At 37.0% G+C, this 24,404-nt stretch overlaps 2 protein-coding genes across 2 annotated transcripts; both read left to right on the top strand.

The window, feature by feature from the left end:
- The first annotated feature begins 14,323 nt into the window (after window positions 1–14,323).
- LOC126609213 (secreted RxLR effector protein 161-like) lies at window positions 14,324–15,106 on the top strand. The gene has a single exon (XM_050277194.1). It carries the CDS (start codon window positions 14,324–14,326, stop codon window positions 15,104–15,106), a length of 783 nt encoding a protein of 260 aa, XP_050133151.1.
- Window positions 15,107–21,944: 6,838 nt separating this feature from the next.
- On the top strand, window positions 21,945–22,352 carry LOC126609212 (S-protein homolog 5-like). The gene has a single exon (XM_050277193.1). The coding sequence runs from the start codon at window positions 21,945–21,947 to the stop codon at window positions 22,350–22,352; it is 408 nt and encodes a 135-aa protein (XP_050133150.1).
- Window positions 22,353–24,404: the final 2,052 nt, after the last annotated feature.

Here is a 24,404-nt window from a genome sequence, read left to right as displayed (position 1 = left end):
GCAAACCATACAAATCGTTGGTGGTATATTTCTTGTGAAATTCTTTCATATATTCCAACGATTCGCTGAGGAATGGGGGTTCAGATTCCGTCGAACTCTGATTAGTGGTTCTTTCAAAAGTAACGGGGGCAGTTGGCTTTCGGCCTCTTTCTTAAATTGCTCGAAACGAGCTTTCATATCCCCAGGCCGAAGGAGGAGTTTGATGCATTTCTCGGACTCTTCAATGGTAGTTTCGAAGTCGCAATTGGTTTCCTTCTGCCCTTGTAATTCAGCCATAATTGTTAGGGTTGGCCGATCATCTCCAGTTCCTGCCGTCTCTTTCGACTGCCATTTAGTGGCCGAAACAGGCTCGGCCGCTTGCCGTCAAGCCAAGCAATCTATAAGTTGATGTCGACATTTTTAAGATTTGGAAAGCGCAGTATACATGCTGGTGGGAGAATTGTAGCTGTACCAACGTTGGTCATGTGGTTCAGGTGGCCGGAAGATTTTTTGATTTGCTGATAAGCTCGAGCTATTGAAATTACATGAATAATAATCCTCGTTATAGAACGGTACGTCAAAATCAAGGCATCGTCTGACTGATGTAGGACCATTTATCTGTTTCCTTGGGCCGAGCCTGTCGAATACTTTATGGCGCTGGCCTTCACCAGGTTCCTTTGAAGGTTCCGTTATAGTCGTCGATTGGTGTCGTGACGTCGGCATCTGCATCTGAGGTAGTTTCTTCTTCGCTGGAGTCTAACATAGACTCGACTATGGCCGGTCCTGAGAGCTTGGTAGGTGGCGCGTTAGAAAATAGGTCGATCTTGAGTCGAGGCTTGGAGCTTTGCTTTAGGATGTGTTGTACTGGGGCAAACTCAACCTTCTCTTTCCCTTTGCTCTTGGGCAAACGGGTGTCTACCATGCCAACTGTTGCCGATGGGAATGGATCTGTATCAACCGTCATGCGTTTGTCAGGAAACTTTAACTTGCCTTTGTCAATCCAACTCTAGATACCATCCCGAAATATGACATAATTGTTTGTGGCATGCTTGGTCAAGTTATGATATTTGCAATATGTCTTTCCTTTAAGCTCTTCGGCCTTGGGAATGTTATGCCCTGGCCGAAGTTTGATGATCTTTGCTGATAGCAAATGATCAAAAATTACTTCGGCCTTTGTGATATCAAAGGTATAAACTTTTGATATCTTCGCTGTTTCTTCAGTGGCCGAGCGGGTTTTGACCTCCTTGGAATTAATTTGAGTTTATGCCTTGCAAACGTATGGTTTATCTATTACTATCTCGACCGCGTCCATGCTGACGTATTGAGACTCCTCGCCTTCGGTCGATGCATAACTGACCGTGGGATTTTTGTAAATTGTCCCTCGGGATGGGAATTTCGATATCTTCTCTTCTCGGAGCAAATAATCATATTGCTCGACATGCTGGGCTAATTCATACATATCCCGAAAGTTTGCCCCCAAGAATTTCTTCTTGTATTCTACATCGAGTATGTTCAAAGCAAGTCTAACAAACTCGACTTCAAGGAGATGTACTCGGCACCAATTCCTAGCCGATTTAAATCTGGTAAGATAATCCATTGGTGACTCATCAGATGCTTGAGTCATCCTCGCCAATAAGGAAACTGACATTTCCATTCCTGGCCGATAAAATTGCTCGTGAAATTTCTCGACCAACTCCTCCCAGCTTTGGATGGAATTAGGTGGAAGGTTGATATACCAGGCAAATGCTGAGCCTGTCAATGAAAAATTGAATAGCCGCAACTTGTGAAAATCACTGTTAACATCTCCACATTGCGCGATGAAACGAGCCACATGTTCTAACGGGGATAAAGACGATTCTCCAGCGAAAAGGCTAAATCTGGAATTTTGAAACCTTTAGGATATTTGAACCTTTCCACGTAAGCTGAATATGGAAGGATGAATTTAGGGAACTTCGGCCCCTTTTTCATGGCCAAATCAATCATCCGCTGGACCTCGGTCATATCGACGGATGTTGTTTCCACTCTCTGGTCGAATCCATCTGACCTGCTATTCGATCTTCCTCTTTTTTCTAAGTTAATTGGCTTAAGCCGAGCAAGGATTGGCTCAGACTATACTATTGGTAACAAATTATTTCTTAGTGGCAATTGCCAGGAAAAATAGAAGGACATGTCGTCGCAGACCTTACTAACCAGTATTTCAAGCAATCTGGTTTGTGTCTCACTGGTACTGCGTATCACGTCGTGCAGTTTATCGATTCCTCGACTAAATATCTGTTCAACCATTCGAGACTGTTAGTCAAGTCATCTTCGAAGAAACGATCTTGTTGGTAGATCAGAGCCTTCACCATCATCCTCATCACAGTCCTCCACTATCCTTTCATTGAGAATGCAGGTGTTTTTGTTAAGGATTTCTAGACTGTGAAGTTGACCATCGAGACAAACTTTCTTTTCTCGGCGAGTCGCACTTATGGACTCAGGTGTCACGGCGCTAAAGGGATTATGTGCCTGTGATACATTTTGTCCTATGTTCTAAATTGGCAAATCGGTTGTTGATTTTCCTATAGTTGTTTTCTTTTTAACCGATCGTGTCTCAATTGGCATGAACTTAGTAGTTTTAGCACTAGGTCCCACTGGGCATGCCAAAATGTTGATCCTAAAAACTACCCAGCCTACGTGGCGCGCAGGCCAAGTAATCTATGAACTAACTACGTCCTTCGATTGAATGCGAGGTGTGCCAACTCGTCGGCCGAGTTCGGCCGAGGAGTAAAATCTGTTGATTTTGCATTGGGCGCAACTGACTTTTATGTCTTACGATTGCGACCGAGGAAGGAACACGTCTTGGCCTCTTGGGTTCTCGAACCTGAAGACAAGGCTACTATTCTTACGAAGTTCACAAATCGTCGTCGTTAGATTCAGTCACAGTAATGGTATTCGTCAAAGTAAACTCACGCCGAATCGACACCAAAGTGTAAGGGCACAAATACTCAAAGCGGATATAAGTCTTAACAATAAACGTGGTTCGGCCGTCGGAGTGCGGAACTCTAAATCCCACTTGAGAGTATCCAATCATAAAATAACTCGACGTGCAATGTGCCGAGCCTAATAAACTGTAACACCTCACTTCACCGAGAAGGCTAATGAAATGACCTCGACCAATAAGGATTCAGAAATCCTTCTTGACCGAGACTTGGATAGATAACCAGTCACCCTCGATGCAGTGTTATCTATGCCGACTGAAGATTCTGCGAGACCGGCTGATTCTACGGCGACAGTGCTGTTTATGCCAACTGAAGCTATCACCGGCTGCCTTCACATTGTTGTTTATCCAAACTGAAGGTGTGTCGGCAAAAAGAGAAAAGAAAAAATGTCAAGGTTGTTGAGAGAATTTGCGCAGGGCAGTTGTGTGTTGAATTGGAGGGGCTCTTGAATGATGCACAACCTCCTCTATTTATAGCATCAGGTCCTCTCTAGACCGAGTTAAAACCCTAATCGGATTAGGACTTCTTATTCTAATCAAACACTATCTCGACCAGTCCTATTTTTACTACGACTTTGAACCCTAGTCCTTTATCAAACTGCATTCACTTCCGGGTTATCAATATCTTTATCTTACCGAGACTCCTTATTGTACCAAGATTCAATTACTCGTCTCACAGCAAGACTTGGCCGACCTAGGCTAGGAAGCCCATGAACTAGGCGATCCATAATAACCTTTTCGTAAGACCTTCCGGGCCAAGAATAAAACTCGGCGCAAACCAACATTTTGGGCCCAAACAGGTTGCCAAGCCAAAGCCACAGACACCGCAGTGCCCCTACAGTTCACCACTATTGATTTTAATTCCTTTTAGTTGATCTTGTTTATCGATGGTTGCCGATGTTATACAAACCTATAAGTTTATGCTATGCGAAAATAAGAACAATAAAGTAAACACGCCACACACAAATACAAATCCCGACACGCCACGTGTCACTATCTGTTTACAATAATTTAGCCAAGATTTCGATGAGATTTTCAACCAATCAGGTAGTGCCACATGGCATTATGCAGAACCTCATCCTATCTTTATTTGTCTATATAAACCCTACATTCATCCTAATTCATACACCAATCTCAATCCTTTAGCTCATAATCCTTCTTCATCGTTTTTAAATTCTGAGTTCTTACAATGTCTTCTTCAAGGAGATTGTATGAAATCGATGAGTAACAGAAAAAAATTGTTGGCAGAACAGGAAGAATTGTTCAATCTTGAGAAAGGTGGAGATAAGGCTTTTGCAATGGAAGAGGATGAGGATGATGAACATAGAAAGTAGAGAGCCTCACATTCTCGTCGTGTCATGGAAGCTGTGGTTCAGATATCAAAACCCAGACATTCTGTAAACTTGGATAGAAAGAGGGAAAGACGAGGTAAAGATCTCTTGGAAGATTATTTTATCTCCAACAGTTTATTCCCTGATCATATTTTTAGACGTCGTTTTAGAATGCAACAAAGTTTGTTTGACAAAATCATGATTGCTATTTGCAATCATGATTGCTATTTGCAACCATGATCCATACTTTGGGCAAAAAAAGGATGTTTTTCATGTTCTAGGTCTTTTTCCTAAGCAAAAAAATTACTGCTACCTTGCGGATGCTTGCAGATCAAGTGGATGAGATAGTGAGGATGGCAACTATTCTGGAGTCCCTGATGAGGTTTTGCTCCGCAATCGAAATCTTCTACAATAATGAGTACCTCCGGTAACCCACGACAATGGACCTACGAAGGCTTTTGAAGAAGGGTGAGATGCGATGCTTTCCTGGCATGATTGAAAGCATCAACTGTATGCACTGGACTTGGAAAAACTATCCCAAGTGCATGTAGACCTGGCATTCGTGTCGTATTTTTCGTTTTCGTGTCATACCCGATATCTTAACGGGTCGTGTCATGTAACACCCATTAAAATAAACGGGTAAAATGACCCGACCTGAAATTGACCTAATAATATTAATAGGTAATATGACCCAACCCATTACCCGCTAAGGAAAATATATTTTAAACTAATAAATAATCAAATAAAAAACATAATACTAAATAAGTATATACATGCCATATTGTCACATCCAAACAATAAAAACGTATTTAAGTAAAGTCTTTAATAGTTTTTTAATTAATGCAAAAGTTTAAAAAATATAAATATAAATATATATATATATAAACGCTCATAATGACAAGCTTTACAACTTTCATGATGAGCTTAACTTCGAAATTCGCCACTATAATTATATAAATCATAGATCAAAATTTAACCATTGATTGCTGTTTACATTTACGCTTCATTGTTCTCATCAAATTTTGTTTTTCTTTTTTTTAGATTTTCTTTTTTGAAAACATGATCTATTAGAGGATGGAGGAAGATGAACGGTTTGGATCGTTGATATTATATTCAGAGTTTTACAGTTAGTGAAAATATTGCTTGATGTTTATAAAGTTTCTACAAACTATATGACATCGACTCATATTTCAGTTCATCATAAATATCGAAATGTGATATCAAAGATCTTAACCGTTCATCTTCTTACATCCACCAGATGATGATGTTTTCATAAAAGAAAATTTTAAAATGAAATTTAATAAGAAGAATAAAACGTAAATGACAATCGACGATTAAATATAAATTTAACGTTTATGGATTATAGTGTTGGATTTCGAAGCTAACCCCTTCATGAAAGTTGTAAGGCTTATCACTATGAGTGATTGTATATATATTTTTTTTTTTACATTTATTACAGTTCTACAATAATTATTATTAATTTTATTAATTTTTCCCTCAAATAAAAAACATTATTCATGAGGGTTTGGAAGATTTTAAAAATCTAAACAATAATGTAAGTGTAACCATTATCTACTCGTAGAGGAATAATGATGAATCACAAGTGTTTATATGTTCTTTCACATTTTTCATACTTGTATGTATGTCTTCTTAGTTCTTGCCTATACAAATACTATGCTAGTTTATTTTAATTTTGGACAACAACGTGTTAAGTAAAAATTATCCTAGTAATGATAATAAGAAACTCTTATAATAAAAATAAATAATGATTAAAACTTTTTTTTAAAACTTATATAGAATAATAATACAAAACTATATATTTAATATAGAATATATTGTATACATTAATATGGCTATTATATTTCATAATAAAACCTGTTAGTAATTAAACTTTAAAATTATCAAAATAATTTTTTTCTTAACGGATCGAAACGGGTTACCTGCGTGTATACCTGTTAAGAACCCATTATTAATGGGTTCTTAACGGATCACCCGATAATGACTCGATTAGTTATCGTGTTGACCCGAAACCCGTTATTTTCATGTCGTTTTCGTGTCGTGTCACCGTGTCATGTTAGAAATTGCCGGATCTAAATGTGTGGCAAAGAGCTTATGACCACAGAAAATGAGCCAAAAGTATCATTTTGAAAACGGTGGCTTCATTTGATACATGGATTTGGCATGCTTATTTTGGTGTTCTAGGAGCTCAAAATGACCTCAATGTCCTTGCCCAATCTCCAATGTTCGATGAGGTGCTACAAGGAAAAGCACCAAGAGTTACATATTTGGTCAATGACCATAAATACGAAGAAGCATAATACCTAGTAGACGACATTTACCCAAGGTGGACAACGTTTGTCAAAACAGTGCCACATCCACAAAGTGAAAAAGAAAAACACTTCACAAAATGTCAAAAAGGGTGTAAGAAGGATGTGGAGTGTTATTTTGGTATCCTGCAAGCTCGTTGGGCGATTGTCAGGGTTGCTACCAGTATTATTTATACTATGTTTGGTACTAAACCGGATATGAAAATGGAAGAAAAAAAAAATTGACAAATATTTGTTTGTTTGTTGAACTTTTCTCATATTTATACTTATTGAAAAACACACAAATTTTTAAATAACAAAGAAAAATAGTAAACTCCATACATCAAAGAAGGTTCACAAAACGGAAATAATAATGACTCTACCGTCGGGACTATCTTTCCGCTTACAAGACCCTAGTTTATTCTCATTATGCTTCCCATTATACAGACTTCATCTATTTCAACTATTGCAGATAATTTTCGGCGTGATGACAGCACAATAATGCATACAGCACCAGTTTGCTGAAATGCAAAGGGATGTTGTTATCAACCGCAAAAATTTCAGAACAAAATGCGGAAATAGTTTATTAAATCTTTATAGTCAAGAATAAGTTTGACAAGAAGCAACTCAGTGCTCTCTTCTTATTTCCTTTCTTGCTGCACTACCTTACAAATCATACCTTTTCTTTTCTTTTTTCCATTGGGGTAGGGAACGTAAAACTTATCTTAAAGTTCTAACTAACAAGGATGTTAACACAAATTATTTGTGGTTCAATCAAGCAGATGTTCACCGTGAAGAAATATACCAAGGGAACATCAAAAGGAACTGGAAATCAGACCAACAGCGATGAACTAAATACCAGTTCTATCACATTAATTTTTCTAACATATTACTACTAAGAAAAATCATTACAATTGAAATGCAGATACTATTTTTGTCTCAATCCCACTCTTCCCTTTCCCATTGCACCATGAAGCAAAATAAGTTCACTCCTAAGAATTATGATTTCATATGTTCAATGCAATCTTTCTTCTCAGTCAGGATTTCTACATATAAGTGCCTCCCTTCCCATTAACTAGAAAGAGCTGTCTACATATGCAGAATACAAACGACGGGCTTCCAATGTCTCCCTATAACATTTAAGTAGCATTTGAAAAGGATATTCATAGAAACACCAACTAAACCACATTTGGTTTGGATTAAAATGTACCCTGTTCTCCACATCCCACCATGAAAAATATACGTATCACAAATACCCATAAAGGATATTCAGTTCAAGAGCAACCAAACAACCATAGCAGCAAGCTGTGGCATGACACATAACTATGACCAACATGAACATGAACTAATTAAGCAGTTAATTCCTGCCATTAAAAGACAACTACCTAATCAATGAACCCAAATTCCATAACATAAAAACACATCCAAATAAAACAGAAAAGTGAAAACTACCCATGTCTTAAAACAACAAATGAAAACACCTATAAAATGGACTAACCAGAAATAAAGAATCTTTATTGCAGGTCAAGTTGCTCAGTTGACAAAAAAGAAAAGGAAAAATCTGAGGTCCCTTGGAAAATCATGAATGTTATCAAAGCTAGAATCGTCTGTCTTAAGAGCCCTATGAAATAGGATATGTTAACAGCAAACAGATAAGTCCTTTAATCTCTCCCCCTACAGCTTCTTCAATACGCCCTTCTAGATGCAACATCCACACCCAACTGTGATAGGATCACAGATCTCATGACCGTATTCAACCTGCAAGTAGCAATCGAAATGGCAAATGGAGAAGACGAAGTAGAAGGGAGCAGGGCTCCAATATATTTTTTGGTTTTGTATTTCTGTTTGTAAAATCTGATCTCCTACAATTCAGGGAGCTCAGCTCCTTTTATAGACTTTACACCTTCAGTGCCAGCTGGCATTTCTAACAAACTTCACTAAATAACAGCAATAAGCCTAACAAATCCAATATTAAACTCCTAATAGTGATTAAGCCAATCATTAAATTCTAAGTTCATAACATTGCCCTTCCCTTGAAAAACAACCTTGTCCTCAAGGTTAGGATTAGCACTTGGAATCTGGAACTATTTGCAATGAAATTCAACCAAGGAGTCTTGCAAATTAAGTGTGAATTTGTCGCCCTTGGAAGGAAGGTGAGAAATTAGCCGAGCCATTACTGCTTGTGGGAAGAGTTTCTGCACTAGACCTTCCTCTGTGCTCGGTAGCAAGGTGGTTGAAGACTCAACAGTGGAAGCTAAGGAGGAAGCATAAGACCCCCAATTATGAAGCATAAGAACTTGCAGCGCCACACTTGTGAAAAGGCATGTTTTCAATTCAACTGCAACCACTGCCCTCTGTTCAACATCAAAACCTTTCAATGGTAGTTCCCTTTGGAAAAATAGATTCTCAAAAGCACCCATTCGCTTGCCATCCTTGTACTGAAAATAGAGTATCAGCTTGACAGCTTTAGCTGATGCATCACCCGCAAGCTTATCAATTCCACCTTGTAATGCAAATTGAAAATGCTGATCAAAAGCAATTTCTTTTGCAGAGGACTTCATAACAAAATGAAGCCTTGATTGCCTTCAATTCACCCTACTATTTTGTTGCTAATATACCCCCCGTCGTAAAATCTTCGCAACCACAGCTCCATTTGTTAGAGTATGAGTATGATTCATATAGTTTGATAATAATCCTTGTTGTCTCGGATTACAATAAAAAAGTCTTAATATGTTTATAAGAGTTAATTCGACTGTGGTTTGGACTTCATAACAGAACGAAGCCTTGATTGCCTATAATTCACCCTACTGTTTTATTGCTGATTCACCCCCCATCACAAAATCTTCCCAACCATAGCTCCATTTGTTAGAGTATAAGTATGATTCATATAGTTTGATAATAATCCTTGTTGTCTCGGATTACAATAAAGAAGTCTTAATATGTTTATAAGAGTTAATTCGACTGTGGTTTGGATTGAAACTCTGTGTTGATAAGCTCGGGTATAGAACTCGTGCTTGCATAAGGATTTGGTCTTGTAATCCTTGTAGGATTGTTATAGGGCAATCTAGTAGTATAAAACCACAAGTCCCTGCTCTCACAATGAACTCTCTTTTGTTCCAATTACCTATAACTTGGAAAGCATTAAGTTTTGCAGAGAGGAGAAGACTTGTGCAGATTTTCATGGCTTCTTCGTCTATGAACATGTTTGCAAGTATGTACTGGTGTAATTGCTAATGTTCTTACATTCACATTACATACACGATCAAAGGGTTGTGATTTAGTTGATTAATCCTTATGTTCTTGGCTGATGAGTTAATCTATAAGTTTATATTTCTTCTTACATATGGTATCTGAGCCAATGGATTTTTCATTTAAATTCAATCTTAAAATCATTCTTTAAATCTGCAAAACAAACTGACCTAAGGGAACAAGTTTGTTTAAATTCGAATTGAACTATACGACGTCGTTTTATTAGTATTCTTTAAAATTATGACCGTTGGCTTTGGAAAACAAAACTGGGTTTTTAAATTTCTTTTTAAATTTTTTTACCGTTATCGAAGGAAAGAGGAAAAACAATGACCTAATTTTCAATCTGTGAAGGAAAGATCCATAATCTGATATGGCAATTTCATCTTTCCCAAACATCATAAAATCAAAATTCTTGTATATCTATTGCTTCCGCTGTGTTGATTATGATGTCTGCATATTGAGGTAATTTTGGTTTCTTCTTAATCCATCTTGTGTTAACATAGTAATACATAAAGATGTATTCTGTAATTTCTGCCATGATTAATGAAAAACATTGAACGAAGATTATACAATGCATTTGATTCCATATCTGCAGTTTCTATATACACAAATGGGTTGTTTAATCTATATATGTTTTTCATGTTCATGATAAATTTATATATATGACTAAATTGATTCATAAGCATTGTGCGTTAAGTGAAAGTGGATTGAAATCAAGAACTTTTGGTTCTTCTTTTGAGATTTCATTTTGAATATGTCTGCAGTTTCACTTAAGACGTTCAACCTTGCTAGTGTGCCTATTCTCATTGGAGGCAACAATTACAAGAAATGGAGGCGTGAAATTGGTTTATTGCTGACACTCAATGAGTTAGACATTGCACTAGATTCGCCCAAACCATCAGAATTGATGGATAAGAGTACCAAAGCTGAGAAAGCTGATTCTGAGAGGTGGATGAGGGCTAATAAAATTGTATTATCAATTCTTGAGAGTGCAATGACTGACACAGTGAGAGGGGGCATAAAGAAGCATGCTCTTGCGGTGGATTATCTCAAAGCCATTGAAAACAAGTTCAAGGAGTCTGAAAAGGCAAAAATTAGCTTGTACATGTCAATGTTGACAACTTACAAGATTGATGGGAACACTTCCATCAGGGACCATATAATGAAGATGAAAGATGGAGCAAAAAAGCCTAACTCAATGGATGTGACTATTGGTGAAAAACAATTTGTCTTCATGATTCTGCAAGCACTGCCAGCAAAGTATAGTCAATTGAAAATGTCCTATAATACTCAAGACAAGATATGGATCGTTGATGAGTTAATTGCTCAATGTGTGCAAGAAGAATCTCGACAGAAACAAGAAAAAGGCAAGGAGCTCGAATCTGTCAATCTTGTGCATAAAGAGACAACTTATGCTTCTGGTAAGACATTTAAATTCTCTGATAAGTCTGGTAAGCTTGCTAAAAATACTAAACCCTCTAAGTCTAACAATCTTAAAGTTAAACCTAAAGATGTTTCTAAGATCAAGTGTCATCACTGCAAGACTAAGGGTCATTATAGAAAGCATTGTGAAATATTCAAGGATTGGTTGAAAAGTAAAGGTAGAACTGATGTCTATGTGTGTGTGGAGTCTAATTTGGTTGAAATTTCTGCTAATTCTTGGTGATTTGACTCTGGTTCTTCAGTTCACATCATAAACACATTGCATTGGTTTGAAAAACAAAAACAAACTGGTATAAATTCTTATAATGTTTTTGTGGGGGAAAGGTCAAAAGTAGAAGTTAAGGCTATTGGAATTGTGAAATTAAAAATGAAGTCAGGTTTTGTTCTTAAATTAAATGATGTTTTATATGTCCCAGCAATGAGAAGGAGTTTGATATCTGCATCAAAATTAGTGAAATAAGGTTTTGGTTTTTCTTGTGATGATCAAAATGTTAACTTTTTTCAAAAACATAAGAAAAATATATTGTTATGGACAACTGTTTTGTATGAAGAACTATGGAAATTAGATTGCATTGTGGTGGAAACACCTAGTTTTGTTTTAAACACAAGTATCAAAAGAATGCATTACACTGAGTTTTCATATGAGCTTTGGCACAAAAGGCTGGGACACATTTCAAAAGATAGGTTTTTGCAATTAACTAAAACTGATTTGATTCCTGCACTTGATTTCAAAAAAATGCTAAAGAGTGTATTGACTGTATGAAAGGAAAATTAACCAATACAAGGAATTTTGAGGCCAAGAGAAGTCAGAATCTCTTAGAAATTATCCATACTGATATTTGTGATCCCTTTCCAGTTAAAACTATCTATGGAAATAGCTATTTTGTGAATTGCATTGATGACTTCTCTAGATATGGTTATACCTTTCTTATTAGTGAAAAATCAACAGCACTTGAATGTTTCATAATCTTTAAGACTGAAGTTGAGAAACAACTAAATAGGGAGATTAAGATTGTTAGATCCGATAGAGGGGGAGAGTATTTTGGCAGGTGCACTGAGGCTGGACAACATAAGGGTACCTTTGCACTTTATCTCCAACAACAAGGCATTATAGCACAGTATACCACACCTGGAACACCACAGCAAAACGGTGTTGCTGAAAGAAGGAACAGAACTCTCATTGGAATGGTTCGAAGCATGATGTCAAGATCTAAGTTGCCTAGTTTTCTCTGGGGTGAAGCACTCAAGACTGCAAATTACATTTTGAATAGAATTCCCACCAAAGCTATTAAGAGTACACCTTCTGAAGTCTGGACTGGAAGAAAGCCAAGCTTTGGACACTTTCATGTGTAGGGGTGCAAATATGAGGCAAGATTCTATAATCCCAATGAGAAAAAGTTGGATTCTAGAACAACAACCTGTTATTTCATTGAATACTCAGAGAAATCCAAGGGTTTTAAGTTCTACTGTCCATAAGCACACTCAAGGATCCAAGAGACTCATAATGCAGTATTCATAGAAGATCAAAATGTTGCTGATTTGATAACAACTGAAGAATTCGTTTTTGAAAAGTTGAATGATACTCAAATTGCTGATTCTCCAAATAACTATATTCAAGTACCAATTTTTATTTTTCAAAGATCTTCAATAGTTGAGGATGAAGATACAACAATGACTGATGATGTTCCACAACCAGTTATTGATGGCCATATTGAAACTACAACTAAAGTAGTTATACATTAAAATGATCAATCTATGCAACAACCAGTAAGACAATCATCCAAAATTCAAAAACCAGCAATATCAAGTGACTATGTGTACCTACAGGAATCTGAATATGATTTTGGTGATATAGATGACCCATTGACATATCATCAGGCAATGGCTAGTCCTCAATCAGTTTTGTGAGAGAAAGCTATGAAAGAGGAGTTGGAATCTATGTCAAAGAACAATGTATGGACATTGGTGAATTCTGATTCAAGTATCAAGCCAATAGGTTACAAGTGGGTCTATAAGACCAAAAGAGATGCTAAAGGAAGAATAGAGAGGTACAAGGCTCGATTGGTTGCCAAGGGCTTTACACAAAGAAAGGGTATCGATTTTAGTGATACTTTTTCCCTAGTTTCTTTGAAAGACTCCATAAGAGTGATCATGGCATTAGTGGCTCATTTTTATTAGAGTTACATCAAATGGATGTCAAGACTGTTTTTCTTAATGGAGAATTGGAGGAAGTCATTTACATGAGGCAACCAACCGGTTTTGTAGAATAAGGGAATGACAATATGGTTTGCAAGCTCAATAAGTCAATTTATGGACTTAAGCAATGGACTTAGGCCCCGTTTGGGATTGAGGTGATTTTAAAAAAAGCCACTGTGAAAAAAAGCTGAGGGTCATTTTTGTGTTTGGTAAACTGAAAAAAAATGGCTTATTTTGGAAGCTGCTGTGAGAATAAGCTGAAAATCAAAGGAAAAGCTGAAGCTGCTATTTGCTGCTTTGAAAAAAAGCCAGTTTTTTCAAAGCACACGGAGCTACAGTGCTCCTTTAATGAAAAGACACTATCATCCTGATTTTTTTTCCAAAAGCACTTTCACAAAAAAGTTTACCAAACACTCTACTGGCTTTATTTCACAGCCGCTTATTCTCACAGCACAACCGCTTATTCTCACAGCAGCTTTTTTTCAAAGCACAGCAATACCAAACCAGCCCTTAAGCAAGCAAGTAGGCAATGGTATCTCAAGTTTGATAGAGTGGTTACTGCACATGGCTTCATTGAGAACAAATTGGATGACTACATATATTTTAAGTTCAATGGAACTAGATTTATTTTTCTGGTTTTATATGTAGATGACATTTTGATAGCTAGTTCAAATAAGCAATTGCGACAATAAACCAAAACCATGCTCAGTTCTAATTTTAAGATGAAAGATTTGGGGGAAGCTCACTATGTGCTAAGGATAGAGATTGTCCAAGACAGAAAGAAAAGGTTTCTAGGACTTTCACAAAAGGGGTATATTGAAAGAGTGTTAGCCAGATTTAATATGGAGAATTGCAATGGTGTTGATGTTCCTGTGAATAAAGGTGATAAATTTTCCCAAGAACAATGTCCACAATGTGATCCGAAAAATGAGAAGATGAAGTTAAAGCCCTATGCCTCTCTTGTAGGAAGCCTAATGTATGCAAGTATTTGTACTTGGCTTGATCTTGCATTCATTGTTGGTTTATTAGGGAGATATCAATCGAATCTAGGTGGGATGCATTGGGTGGCTGCAAAGAAGGTACTTCGATATTTGCAGAGGACAAAAGGTTTTCTGCTAGTGTATGGGAAGAACAACATATTAGAAGTTGTTGGTTTCACTGATTCAGACTTGGCTGGAGATTTGGATGAACGGAAATCAATAGGTGGTTATGTTTTCATGCTCACTGGAGGTGCTATTTCTTGGAAAAGTGCAAAACAAACTATAGTGTCTACTTCTACCATGGAAGCAGAATTTATAGCTTGTTTTGAGGGTATGAAACAGGCTACATGGCTTAAAAAATTTATCAATGAATTAAGAATTGTTCATTCAATTCAAAAACCATTGAAGATGTTCTGTGACAATAATTCAGCAGTGTTTTTCTCCAAAAACAATAAATGGACATCAACTTCTCGGTTGATGGATGTGAAGTTCCTTAAGGTTAGGGAAAAGGTGAAAGAAGGTGTCATTATTATGGAACACTTGGCCACTGATTTGATGATAGCTGATCCTTTAACCAAGGCCTTGCTTAATGGAGTTTTCAAAGATCATATTACTCAAATGGGAGTACTGGATGCTCTTGATTAGTGGGAGTGGTCATAAATGATATCAAGAGCTTGTGGAAGCCTGTTGTGGAGTGCTTTACAAGTAGGAGTATGCTGCACAAGGTTTTCTGGAAGCTGAGTTATATAGCTAGTTTCTTGTTTCGTGTTTTGTAGCTAGATTTTATTTATGTTATCTAGTTAGTTAATGTTTTCATATAGTTCAACCTTTCCAGATAAATTTGTGATCAGTTGTTCAATGGAAATAGTTTGATAATTCAATAAAGCTTGAGTCAATATTTTTAACATTTTGATAAGCTGTTGGTGAAGTATAATATTTTGTTTTCTGTTTTGGGCTTTATGAGTGGGAATGAACTTTTGGTTTACTCAAAAGCTATGGGATATTGTTGCTAGCATGAATTGGACTTTGTGATTTATAAGATGAATCTGTACGATGTATTGCAAAGGAGTCTATGAATTCATTGAATAATATGTGTGAGTAGTATTCTGTTGGAAACATATATGTAAGACTTATGTGATCACCTTTATGTTGAATCTGAGATGATTATTTGCTATTGTGAAATCATACTCAAGTGGGAGAATGTTAGAGTATGAGTATGATTCATATAGTTTGATAATAATCCTTGTTGTCTCGGTTACAATAAGGAGGTCTTAATATGTTTATAAGAGTTAATTCGACTGTGGTTTGGATTAAAACTTTGTGTTAATAAGCTCAGGTATAGAACTCATGCTTGCACAAGGATTTGGTCTTGTAATCCTTGTAGGATTGTTATAAGGCAATCTAGTAGTATAAAACCACAAGCCCCTGCTCTCACAAAGATCGCTCTTTTGTTCCAATTACCTATAACTTGGAAAGCATTAAGTTTTGCAGAAAGGAGAAGGCTTATGCAGATTTTCATGGCTTCTTCGTCCATGAACATGTCTGCAGATATGTACTGGTGTAATTGCTTATGTTCTTGGCTGATGAGTTAATCTATAAGTTTATATTTCTTCTTACACCATTTTCAAGTTAATTTATAGAGCAGGTAGATTATACCATTCTTCCATGATCTAATGCACCCGAATGCCTGCACGTAAATCTTACACACAAAACCATTACCGCGTCTAAAGCATCTATAACCCAAAGTTGATGACAAGGTTTTGACAACTAACTAAAAATGACATTCCCTTCTTTGAGAAAACTTCTGCAAGCTGTGCATAACCAAGATCAAATATATTTCTAGTAAATATTCCTCTAATCAAATTCTCTACCCACTTGACTTAATCTTCAATAGAATCGCTAAGGTCCATTACATTCTCAGACAGGTATATAGCCTTGGCATTCTCTTCATCCACATGTCCCAACCAGTTCAAAGCCTTAATTCTTGACAAAGTTGAGATCACATCCCCAAGAGCTGAAAGAGGTTTATTGATGTTTTGAGCTTCCTTAAGGTTTTCCCCTTGAACTGCAGTTTTTGCTCGACTCTCACTGCCACCCAAATTCACAAGCCAAAGCTTGCTAATCGTGGACCCTTCATCGAACTTAAGCTTAAGTTCATCTGACTGTGTAACCATCGCTGGAATTGCAAAAACCATATTGTTGAATTTGGAAATCACATCAATTTTATGCACATCAGAAAAGAGGTGAGAATAGTATTCCTCCCTTAACTTGACTTGACTTCTTATATTGTCAGCAAGAGATATACAATATTCACGAGGCAAAAACAGGTTAAGAGATTAAAATCTGCCCTCACGTATCGATCGTAAAGAAACTACCAAACTCAATGGGGAGTCTTCTTTTATTTTCTTGAGAGATACAATATCAACGTCCTGATTGCAATCTGTGTTGTTCAAATATGCAGCAACTTGTGTAGCAACCATTGTATCACTAGCAGATTTTGCAACTACTTCATCAGCTAATGCTGAGTCTACAAAATGCGTATGTCCTCTATCACATAATAGCATATGATTCACATCACAGCTGGGACATACATTAACAGCTGCAGATACAAAATCTTTACCATACTTTTCCTCAAAAATATTCCTTACTGTGATCAGTTCAGAAATCTCATAGCACCTAGAAAAGGCAAATATTAAACTAGCAATTCCCCATTTTACATTAGGCAGACATTCCCTTGGCTGTGTGATGGTAAAAATCTAGATACTACTAATTCACAGAAAAGCTTATAGAACTCATTGGCGGCCAAAATTTTATGTTTTCTTAACACATGTTCCACCCAGATTCAAGCGGTGGCATCTTGACCAAATTGTAGGAGCAAGGCAATGTCACGCCTTAATTGCTTCACCACCGCATGCCTCTTGTTCCTCAGTAATTTTATTTGAGCCACTGCCATCTTCAATTGCATTTTGCGAAATTGAGAGCCTCCACCCTTATCCCGAATGTCATTACAATAGCACATGTCACGATTGAGAACAGCATAGCAACTTGAGTTTGGATTTTTAGCAAACAGTTTCCATGCACAAAAATCCTTCTTCACAAATGTACCCACAAGATACCAACTAACCCATCCAAATTTATCTTGCAGGTATGCACTATAGTTATCATGCAAAAGAGAAAGGAATTTAGCCTCCAAATTTGCTAAAATGATACTCAAAGTAAGAACTACCTCAGGTCCAGTTTTCGTAGTATCGGAGAACGAGTACTTATGAAGTAGCTGCGGAGCAGAGGTTATCATTTTCGATTCCGGAAGCAAGACTGTTGATGTAGCGAAGTTGTTCAAGTGTGGCGTGACGGCCGAAGTTGTCAGTGCTCGCAACATTGGTTAAGATGAGAATAATGGCAAAATGGAATGGTCGTGGACTGTCAACGAAATTCGCAGTGGGTTGTCGTCTCTGTCTTGTGTTCCAAGGTGTTGAAGCTTTAGGTGACCTACATCGATCGATTCAGCTACCTCAAAACACATCAAGGCTAGTAGCAACTCTACCGTTGTGGCCATCTTCGGAGCTCGAGTTGCAGAATAAGCAGTCAATAATGGCCTGATTGCCGAAGTTGCCATTGCTTGTAACAACGGTGAAGACGAAAGTAACTGCGGCACAAAATGGACTTCGATTGGCGATGGAATTCTCAGTGGATTATAGTCTCCTTGAATTCTGGGATAACCGAGACCAAGTGATTGAATGTCATCGGAAATTATCGGGGCTGGATCGGAACGGTCCCCAGCACCGAAAGCCAAGTCATGGGGTAACAGAGCAAGGTCACAACGGACTGCGACGACTATTGAATCCATAACCTTATGGAATGCGAGTGCAGAATTCCGAATGGCACGGAGGTTAGCACACATCGAAGCTGCAAGGGAGTCAAGCGTGGCTGAACGTCACGTGTCTATGGCAGCGAGATGAGATGGATTGGATTGGACAAGAAAACAAGAGGGAAACCAGGAACAAGATGGCCAATACCAATGACAGGATCACAATTCTCAGGACCATATTCAACCTGCAAGCAGCAATAGAAATGGCAAATGGATAAGACAAAGAGGGGAGCAAGGCTCCAATATATTTTTTGGTTTTATATTTCTGTTTGTAAAATTTGATCTCCTACAATTCAAGGAGCTCAACTTCTTTTATAGACTTTACACCTTCAGTGCTAGCTGGCATTTCTAACAAATTTCACTAAATAACAGGAATAAGCCTAATAAATCCAATATTAAACTCCTAATAGTGATTAAGCCAATCATTAAATCCTAAGTTCATAACAAACTGACCAGCGAATACTGCTAGTGTTCATGAAGAATCTTAATCCTTAGTACTAAACAATATACTGATATGGAAGAAAGTTCAACACCAACAACAAATCTAAAATTCGACAAAACAGCAAACCCTAAAATTTGAAAATTCTAATTAAAACACAAAATTACATAATCAATTGCATAAATAGAGAGAAAACAATAACTAGATTTAATCAATTGAAAGAAAATTGCAAGAAAAATAGGAGGAGGGGGAAGAACAGAAGGAGGGGCGGAACCTGGGAAGAAGAAGAAAAATGAGAAGATTAATTGGGATTCGAACGAAAAAGAAGAAGGCATTTGAGAAGACGAACCTGGATTCAGATGAGAGAGCAAGCGTGCAAAAGGCCGAGAAACCTTCTAGAGAGGATGAGAGTGCGTCTGGAGAGGGAGGAGAGAGCGACTAAATTGTCCCATGGTTTTGGAGAGCATAAGGAAGTGGATATTCACCGTATAAAATAAGTGGGTCCGGATTATTTAATTCAGTGGCTATTTAATACACCAAACATCGTACTCCGTATTATTAGTATTATCCGGTGCCTTATACGGTGTGCCAAATGAGGCCATAAAGTACTAGAAATAAATACGAAATTATACAAAGTCTGAGGATCTAGGATCTTTGTTGCTAGAACCCCCTCGACTTGATCCCTCATCTCTTGCATGCCTCATTCCCACCACGTCTCTTTTTTCCAATGTCCAAAAATATTTAGAATTCAGAGACATTCCTACTAGAGGCTTGTTCATAGTGTCACGATCTGCTTGAGCCATCATTTCTTCTTTAAGCAACTCCATTTCTCGATTAAGTATTTCTCTTTGTCTCTGATTAGCCGCATCACTTCTCTCAGTAGCTGCTAAGATTGTTTGCATGGTCGCAACTTTTGATATTGATGCGGGTGGAATACATATAAATAAATAAAAATATTGTCGCATGATCCGCTAAACTTCTCCCACTACTCAAATTAGTGGAAGCATGAGAGAGAGCGTTTTTCCAACAAGTAAGCGAGTTGTTGAGTTTTTTCCAATGACCTTTAAGACCTTGACTACTTCTTGTGTCTTTTCCAAGCCTATCGCAAAACGTTGTAGTAATTCTACTCCACAATTCTCGCAACTGCATCTCATTACCCATAATCAGGTCATGAGTAATTTGAACCCAGCATTGACACAACGTAACATCTTCGATGAGCTTCCACGTAGCCATTTTTTTCACAAAAAAGCGTATGAAACCTTTGGTTGAAAGTGTTGAAAATATTGAAATGTGGTGTAAGGTGGAAAATGATGGTTAGGTATTTATAGGAAAAAATAATAAATTTTTTTATTTTTCGGTATTTTTAAACAATTTTTAGTAATTTTTTATTAACTTTTATTATGTTAATTAATCTAGACCATTGAATTTGAAAAAAATTGAAATCCAACAGCCCAAATTTGGATATGTGGCCAACAGTCATAATTCTGATTGTTTCCTCTTTTTTTTTAATTGTTTTTTGGCCAAAAATCATGGACCATTGATCTAGGAATCGGACGGCCCAGAACGCACCATGTCACTAGCAATTGGTTTTGAATTTCAAATTTTTTTGACCGTTGGATAGAAAACTAGCCATTGGAAATCCAATAGCCCAAAACGAGCCACGTGGCCTCTCCCGCTCTCATTTATAGCGCCTGCAACGGCAGGCCTCACCTCCTTTTTTCTGTTGGAAACACATGCCCACGTGAGCATGTTTCTCACATGCCTGACACATGAAAAATCAATAGTGCCATGTGATGTCATGTTGACACCAGCGTGACGTCACATAGGCCGGGACATTGCTCGGCACGTTTTGGACTAGTGTACAAGCTGGCTTGGGCTGGGTGCCAGGCTATTTGGATCAGCTGGAGGGTTTTTTAGGGAAGCCAGCCTATTTTTCAGGCTTTGTGCCAGCCTACCCCAATGGGGTGAAGTTGCTCGACCTGACGCCGGCGCAACTCGAATCCATGTCTAGCACGGATTTTGAAAATTCTAATTTGTTTTTTTTTCTTCATAATAATTAATTCACAATATATGCAAAATAATATATTCTAAAGGGAATTGTTATTAGCACTCCTAAAATCTCATTTTGCACTCCAAATTTTCTATAATTAGAAAGAAACATACACTTGTGAGAAGTGTAGAATGAGATTTTTTGAGTGCTAATAATAGTTCCCTATTCAGAAAAGAATGCAAAAATAATAGATGCAAAATCAGTAATTTGGAACATGTAAAAGTTGGGTTCCTACATCATGGTAAAGGCTTATGCAATGATGACTGAAAAAATATCGACAATTAAGACCACGTTTTAGAAGAACTTGGATGCATAATGATAATTGTGAATTAGTCTGTAGCACCGTGTTGTGTCCGATTTTCTAAAAGGATAGAGAGGTGCGGCAAGAGAGAATAGAGAGAAATAAGACGTATGGAAATTATAGGATATATTCCCCCATTTTAGTGCAATTATTTATAGTAAACAACGAGGAAAGAGAAACTTGTCCCTCAAGAAAATACAAGTCTAATAGAAAAGAATCACTAGAAATGAGTAATCTTAAAATTCACAATAATTCTTGATTAAAATTCACCCGATGCGAATCTTTGGTTGTTGATAAACACGATAAGGGAATGATACTCATTTTCATACAAATTACATTCCTTTTAAATAAACATGTCATTGATGTAATCCAATAAAATTTCCCTTTTTTTTGTACAAAACAAAACAAATTTCATTCCTTTTAAGTAAACATGTCATAAATATGTGCTCCATACAATGTATTCAAGCATATGCTATTATTCAAATATAAGCTATATATACTCTCTTAAAATTGTATGTTATAACATCATATCAAATACTCATATTCAATACACCTAAAATTAAATATTTATAACATAACAATAGCATAAGACCAGAATAAATGTCGTATGCTATCAACAATATTATTATGGAAGGTACAAAAATGTTCTTTTTTTTTTTTTGTCATAACAACATAATTTCCTTTTATTCAAATAAAAAATATGTATACCAAGTTCTATGAACCACATTGACTTAGACCATATAAAACTTATCACATTAAAGAACATTTTGCAACCCAAGTGTTCTCCCACCAAGAAACTCTCCAGGGTTTTCGAAAATTTTCACTATGGCTTTCTACTTTAGAAATGTATTTCTGCTGATAGTGTTGGTGTTGTTCCTAAGTATTACGTGCGAAGCAGGGATTTTGCCGCATAAAAGAAGTATTAATAGCACCAACGATGTAGGCGCAGAGTTGGCGATGCACTGTAAATCCAAGAACGACGATCTTGGTGCCCATGCAATTCCTGATAAAGGCAGCTACGCATTTACTTTTAGACCTAATATTTTGGGGACTACACAGTTCTGGTGCAGTTTCGCATGGGGGTCTGAATTTCATTATTTCGACATATACATACATAAAAGAGACGATTGGTTGTGTAATTACTGCTTGTGGATTATAAAGCCAACTGGTCCATGCATGTGGAACTACGATACCAATGCGTGGGACATTTGCAGCAAGTGGAACGAGAGTTAGGTTGAATTTATATTAATATGCTAATAAGTTTTAATTAGTCTCTTTGTCATGATGTGAAACTGAAACTGTAAGTGTCTTTAATTTGTGATATGCATATGGAATAAATAGGAGCTTGATGAATTGGTTGCTTTTATTTCTGAAATTAACTTTTTTTTAGTTTACTAAATTCTTGATTAGATTTTAATGGTGTGAAATATTTAGCTAGTGTCACGTGGTTCATACATAGCATTAGCAAGGACATTGGCAGAGGGGTACGTGGTAGAGGGGTTGCCGAGCCAAAGCTGCACCCCCGCGCCGCTTTTGACAATTGTTTTGGGTTTAGGAACCAACTCCAAGCCGAAGTAGTTTAATCGAACAAAAGCATCCAAGTGCAAGCCATCGAAAGAAAACCGTAAATTAGAAGTAGTCATTTCTTAACGCAATCTTTACTCGCCACTGCCTTGCGGTTATCAATTAATATCCAAACAAATATGTCTGTTTTGCTCCCTACTTCTTAGATTGTGATGATGGGAAGTTGGACAGTTTCCAACTGTTGACCTATAAATTTCTCACCAGTTAGAGTTTCAACACTCTTAGTTGGAGTTGGCTTATTTCTTTTTGCTTCTTGAATTTTTCCTTTCCTTTCTTCCTTTAAGTTTTTGTCTCGCACTGTTTTTTTTCCTTACCTCTTCTTAAATATTTTGATTTGTTAGCTTGTGTTGACCCGAAAAATTACAATGCCTATGTGATGCGCAGACCGAGTAATTACGAGCTAACAACATTCTTCTTGCGAATGCAAGCGTGCCAACTTGCAATCGAGCTCAGTCGGGCGAGTCGAATAGATGGCCGTCTTATTAAATGTTATACGCTTAAACAGTAAGTCCAAGGAATATATAATTAAGAGAATATGATCTAAAGAAGTGAGATTCATAAGACCTTTCCCTTCCGCACACATATCTTAAACGTTTTAGATCATAGGATTACCAATTGGGCATTGACGACTCGGATAGATCAGTACATGTTATATCTTCTCTCACAGGATAGGGATTAATCTCGAGTCATTAGTGTGATGACACGAAGACAAGTATGTAGGTGCCCAATAAAGAGTGAGTCCACTAAACATGATCAACAAAGAGTTATCACACTCATGTCACATGAGAACTCATGGTTGAGATAATGCAAAGTAGTCATTTGACTTGAGACATCGTAGTTGTTTTATAGTTATGTCCTTAGTCTTTGACAGTGTTAAAGGCATTCCATTTAAGGGTGGGACCACGATATCGTTGGGGCTAAGCTACTTAATCATGTGGGCATGTGAATGTACAACAAGCGATCTTTAACCTTCAAACCATTGAGGGAGAATACTCTAGATATGATTAAGAATCTTTGATCAGAGTATGAATGAGATTTAGGAAGTCGTTCCAAAAGACATTCATTGTAATCATATATAGTGAGAGAAGAATCGCATTGGATAGTAGACATGAATAAACTATCAACCAAATAATGTGATCAAGAGTATTGAAATAGAGAATGATTTGTGGAAGCCCTGAAGATTTATAATCACTAAAACGAGAATTGAAAGTAAGTTTCAATTCACAATCGATTAGTAAGAGTTCTAATCGCCCACTGCCTCGCTAAAAGGAACCCAAGGAATCGCACACTATGTAAAGTAATGATTAAATAATATAACGGAGTTGAGTAAGGAAAATTAAATAGTGAAATTGTTTATGGCTAAGAATAATTAAAAGTTAATTAATAAAAGATGAAACGTTCATATCGGGCCTTAAGTTAGTTTCGGGCTTCATAACCCAAATGGGTTTTGGTCCACAAGACCATTAAGTTTAAGTTGTATTACAACTAAAACAAAATGGACAATTAATCCACTAACAAAGGGAAGCCGGCCATGGAGGGTATGTCGGTTTAATTTCAAGTTTGTCACTCAATTGTTAAGTAGTATAAAAGTGAAGTTATAAGGCTTAACATGATTAAGGTTTCTTTGAGGAAAGATAGATAACATCTATCTCTTTTCTCTCTAGAGAGGCCGGCCACATGGGGGGAGGATTCTAGCAACTT

This window comes from Malus sylvestris, chromosome 16, assembly GCF_916048215.2.
Source record: "Malus sylvestris chromosome 16, drMalSylv7.2, whole genome shotgun sequence".
Lineage (NCBI taxonomy): Eukaryota > Viridiplantae > Streptophyta > Magnoliopsida > Rosales > Rosaceae > Malus > Malus sylvestris.
The sequence above is the reverse complement of the archived record's forward strand: the minus strand, read 5'-3'. Positions and strand labels throughout refer to the sequence as shown.

Coding starts and splice junctions, on each gene's coding strand:
- LOC126609212 (XM_050277193.1), top strand. CDS start 21,945: ATGGCTTTCTACTTTAGAAATGTATTTCTGCTGATAGTGTTGGTGTTG.
- LOC126609213 (XM_050277194.1), top strand. CDS start 14,324: ATGGAGAATTGCAATGGTGTTGATGTTCCTGTGAATAAAGGTGATAAA.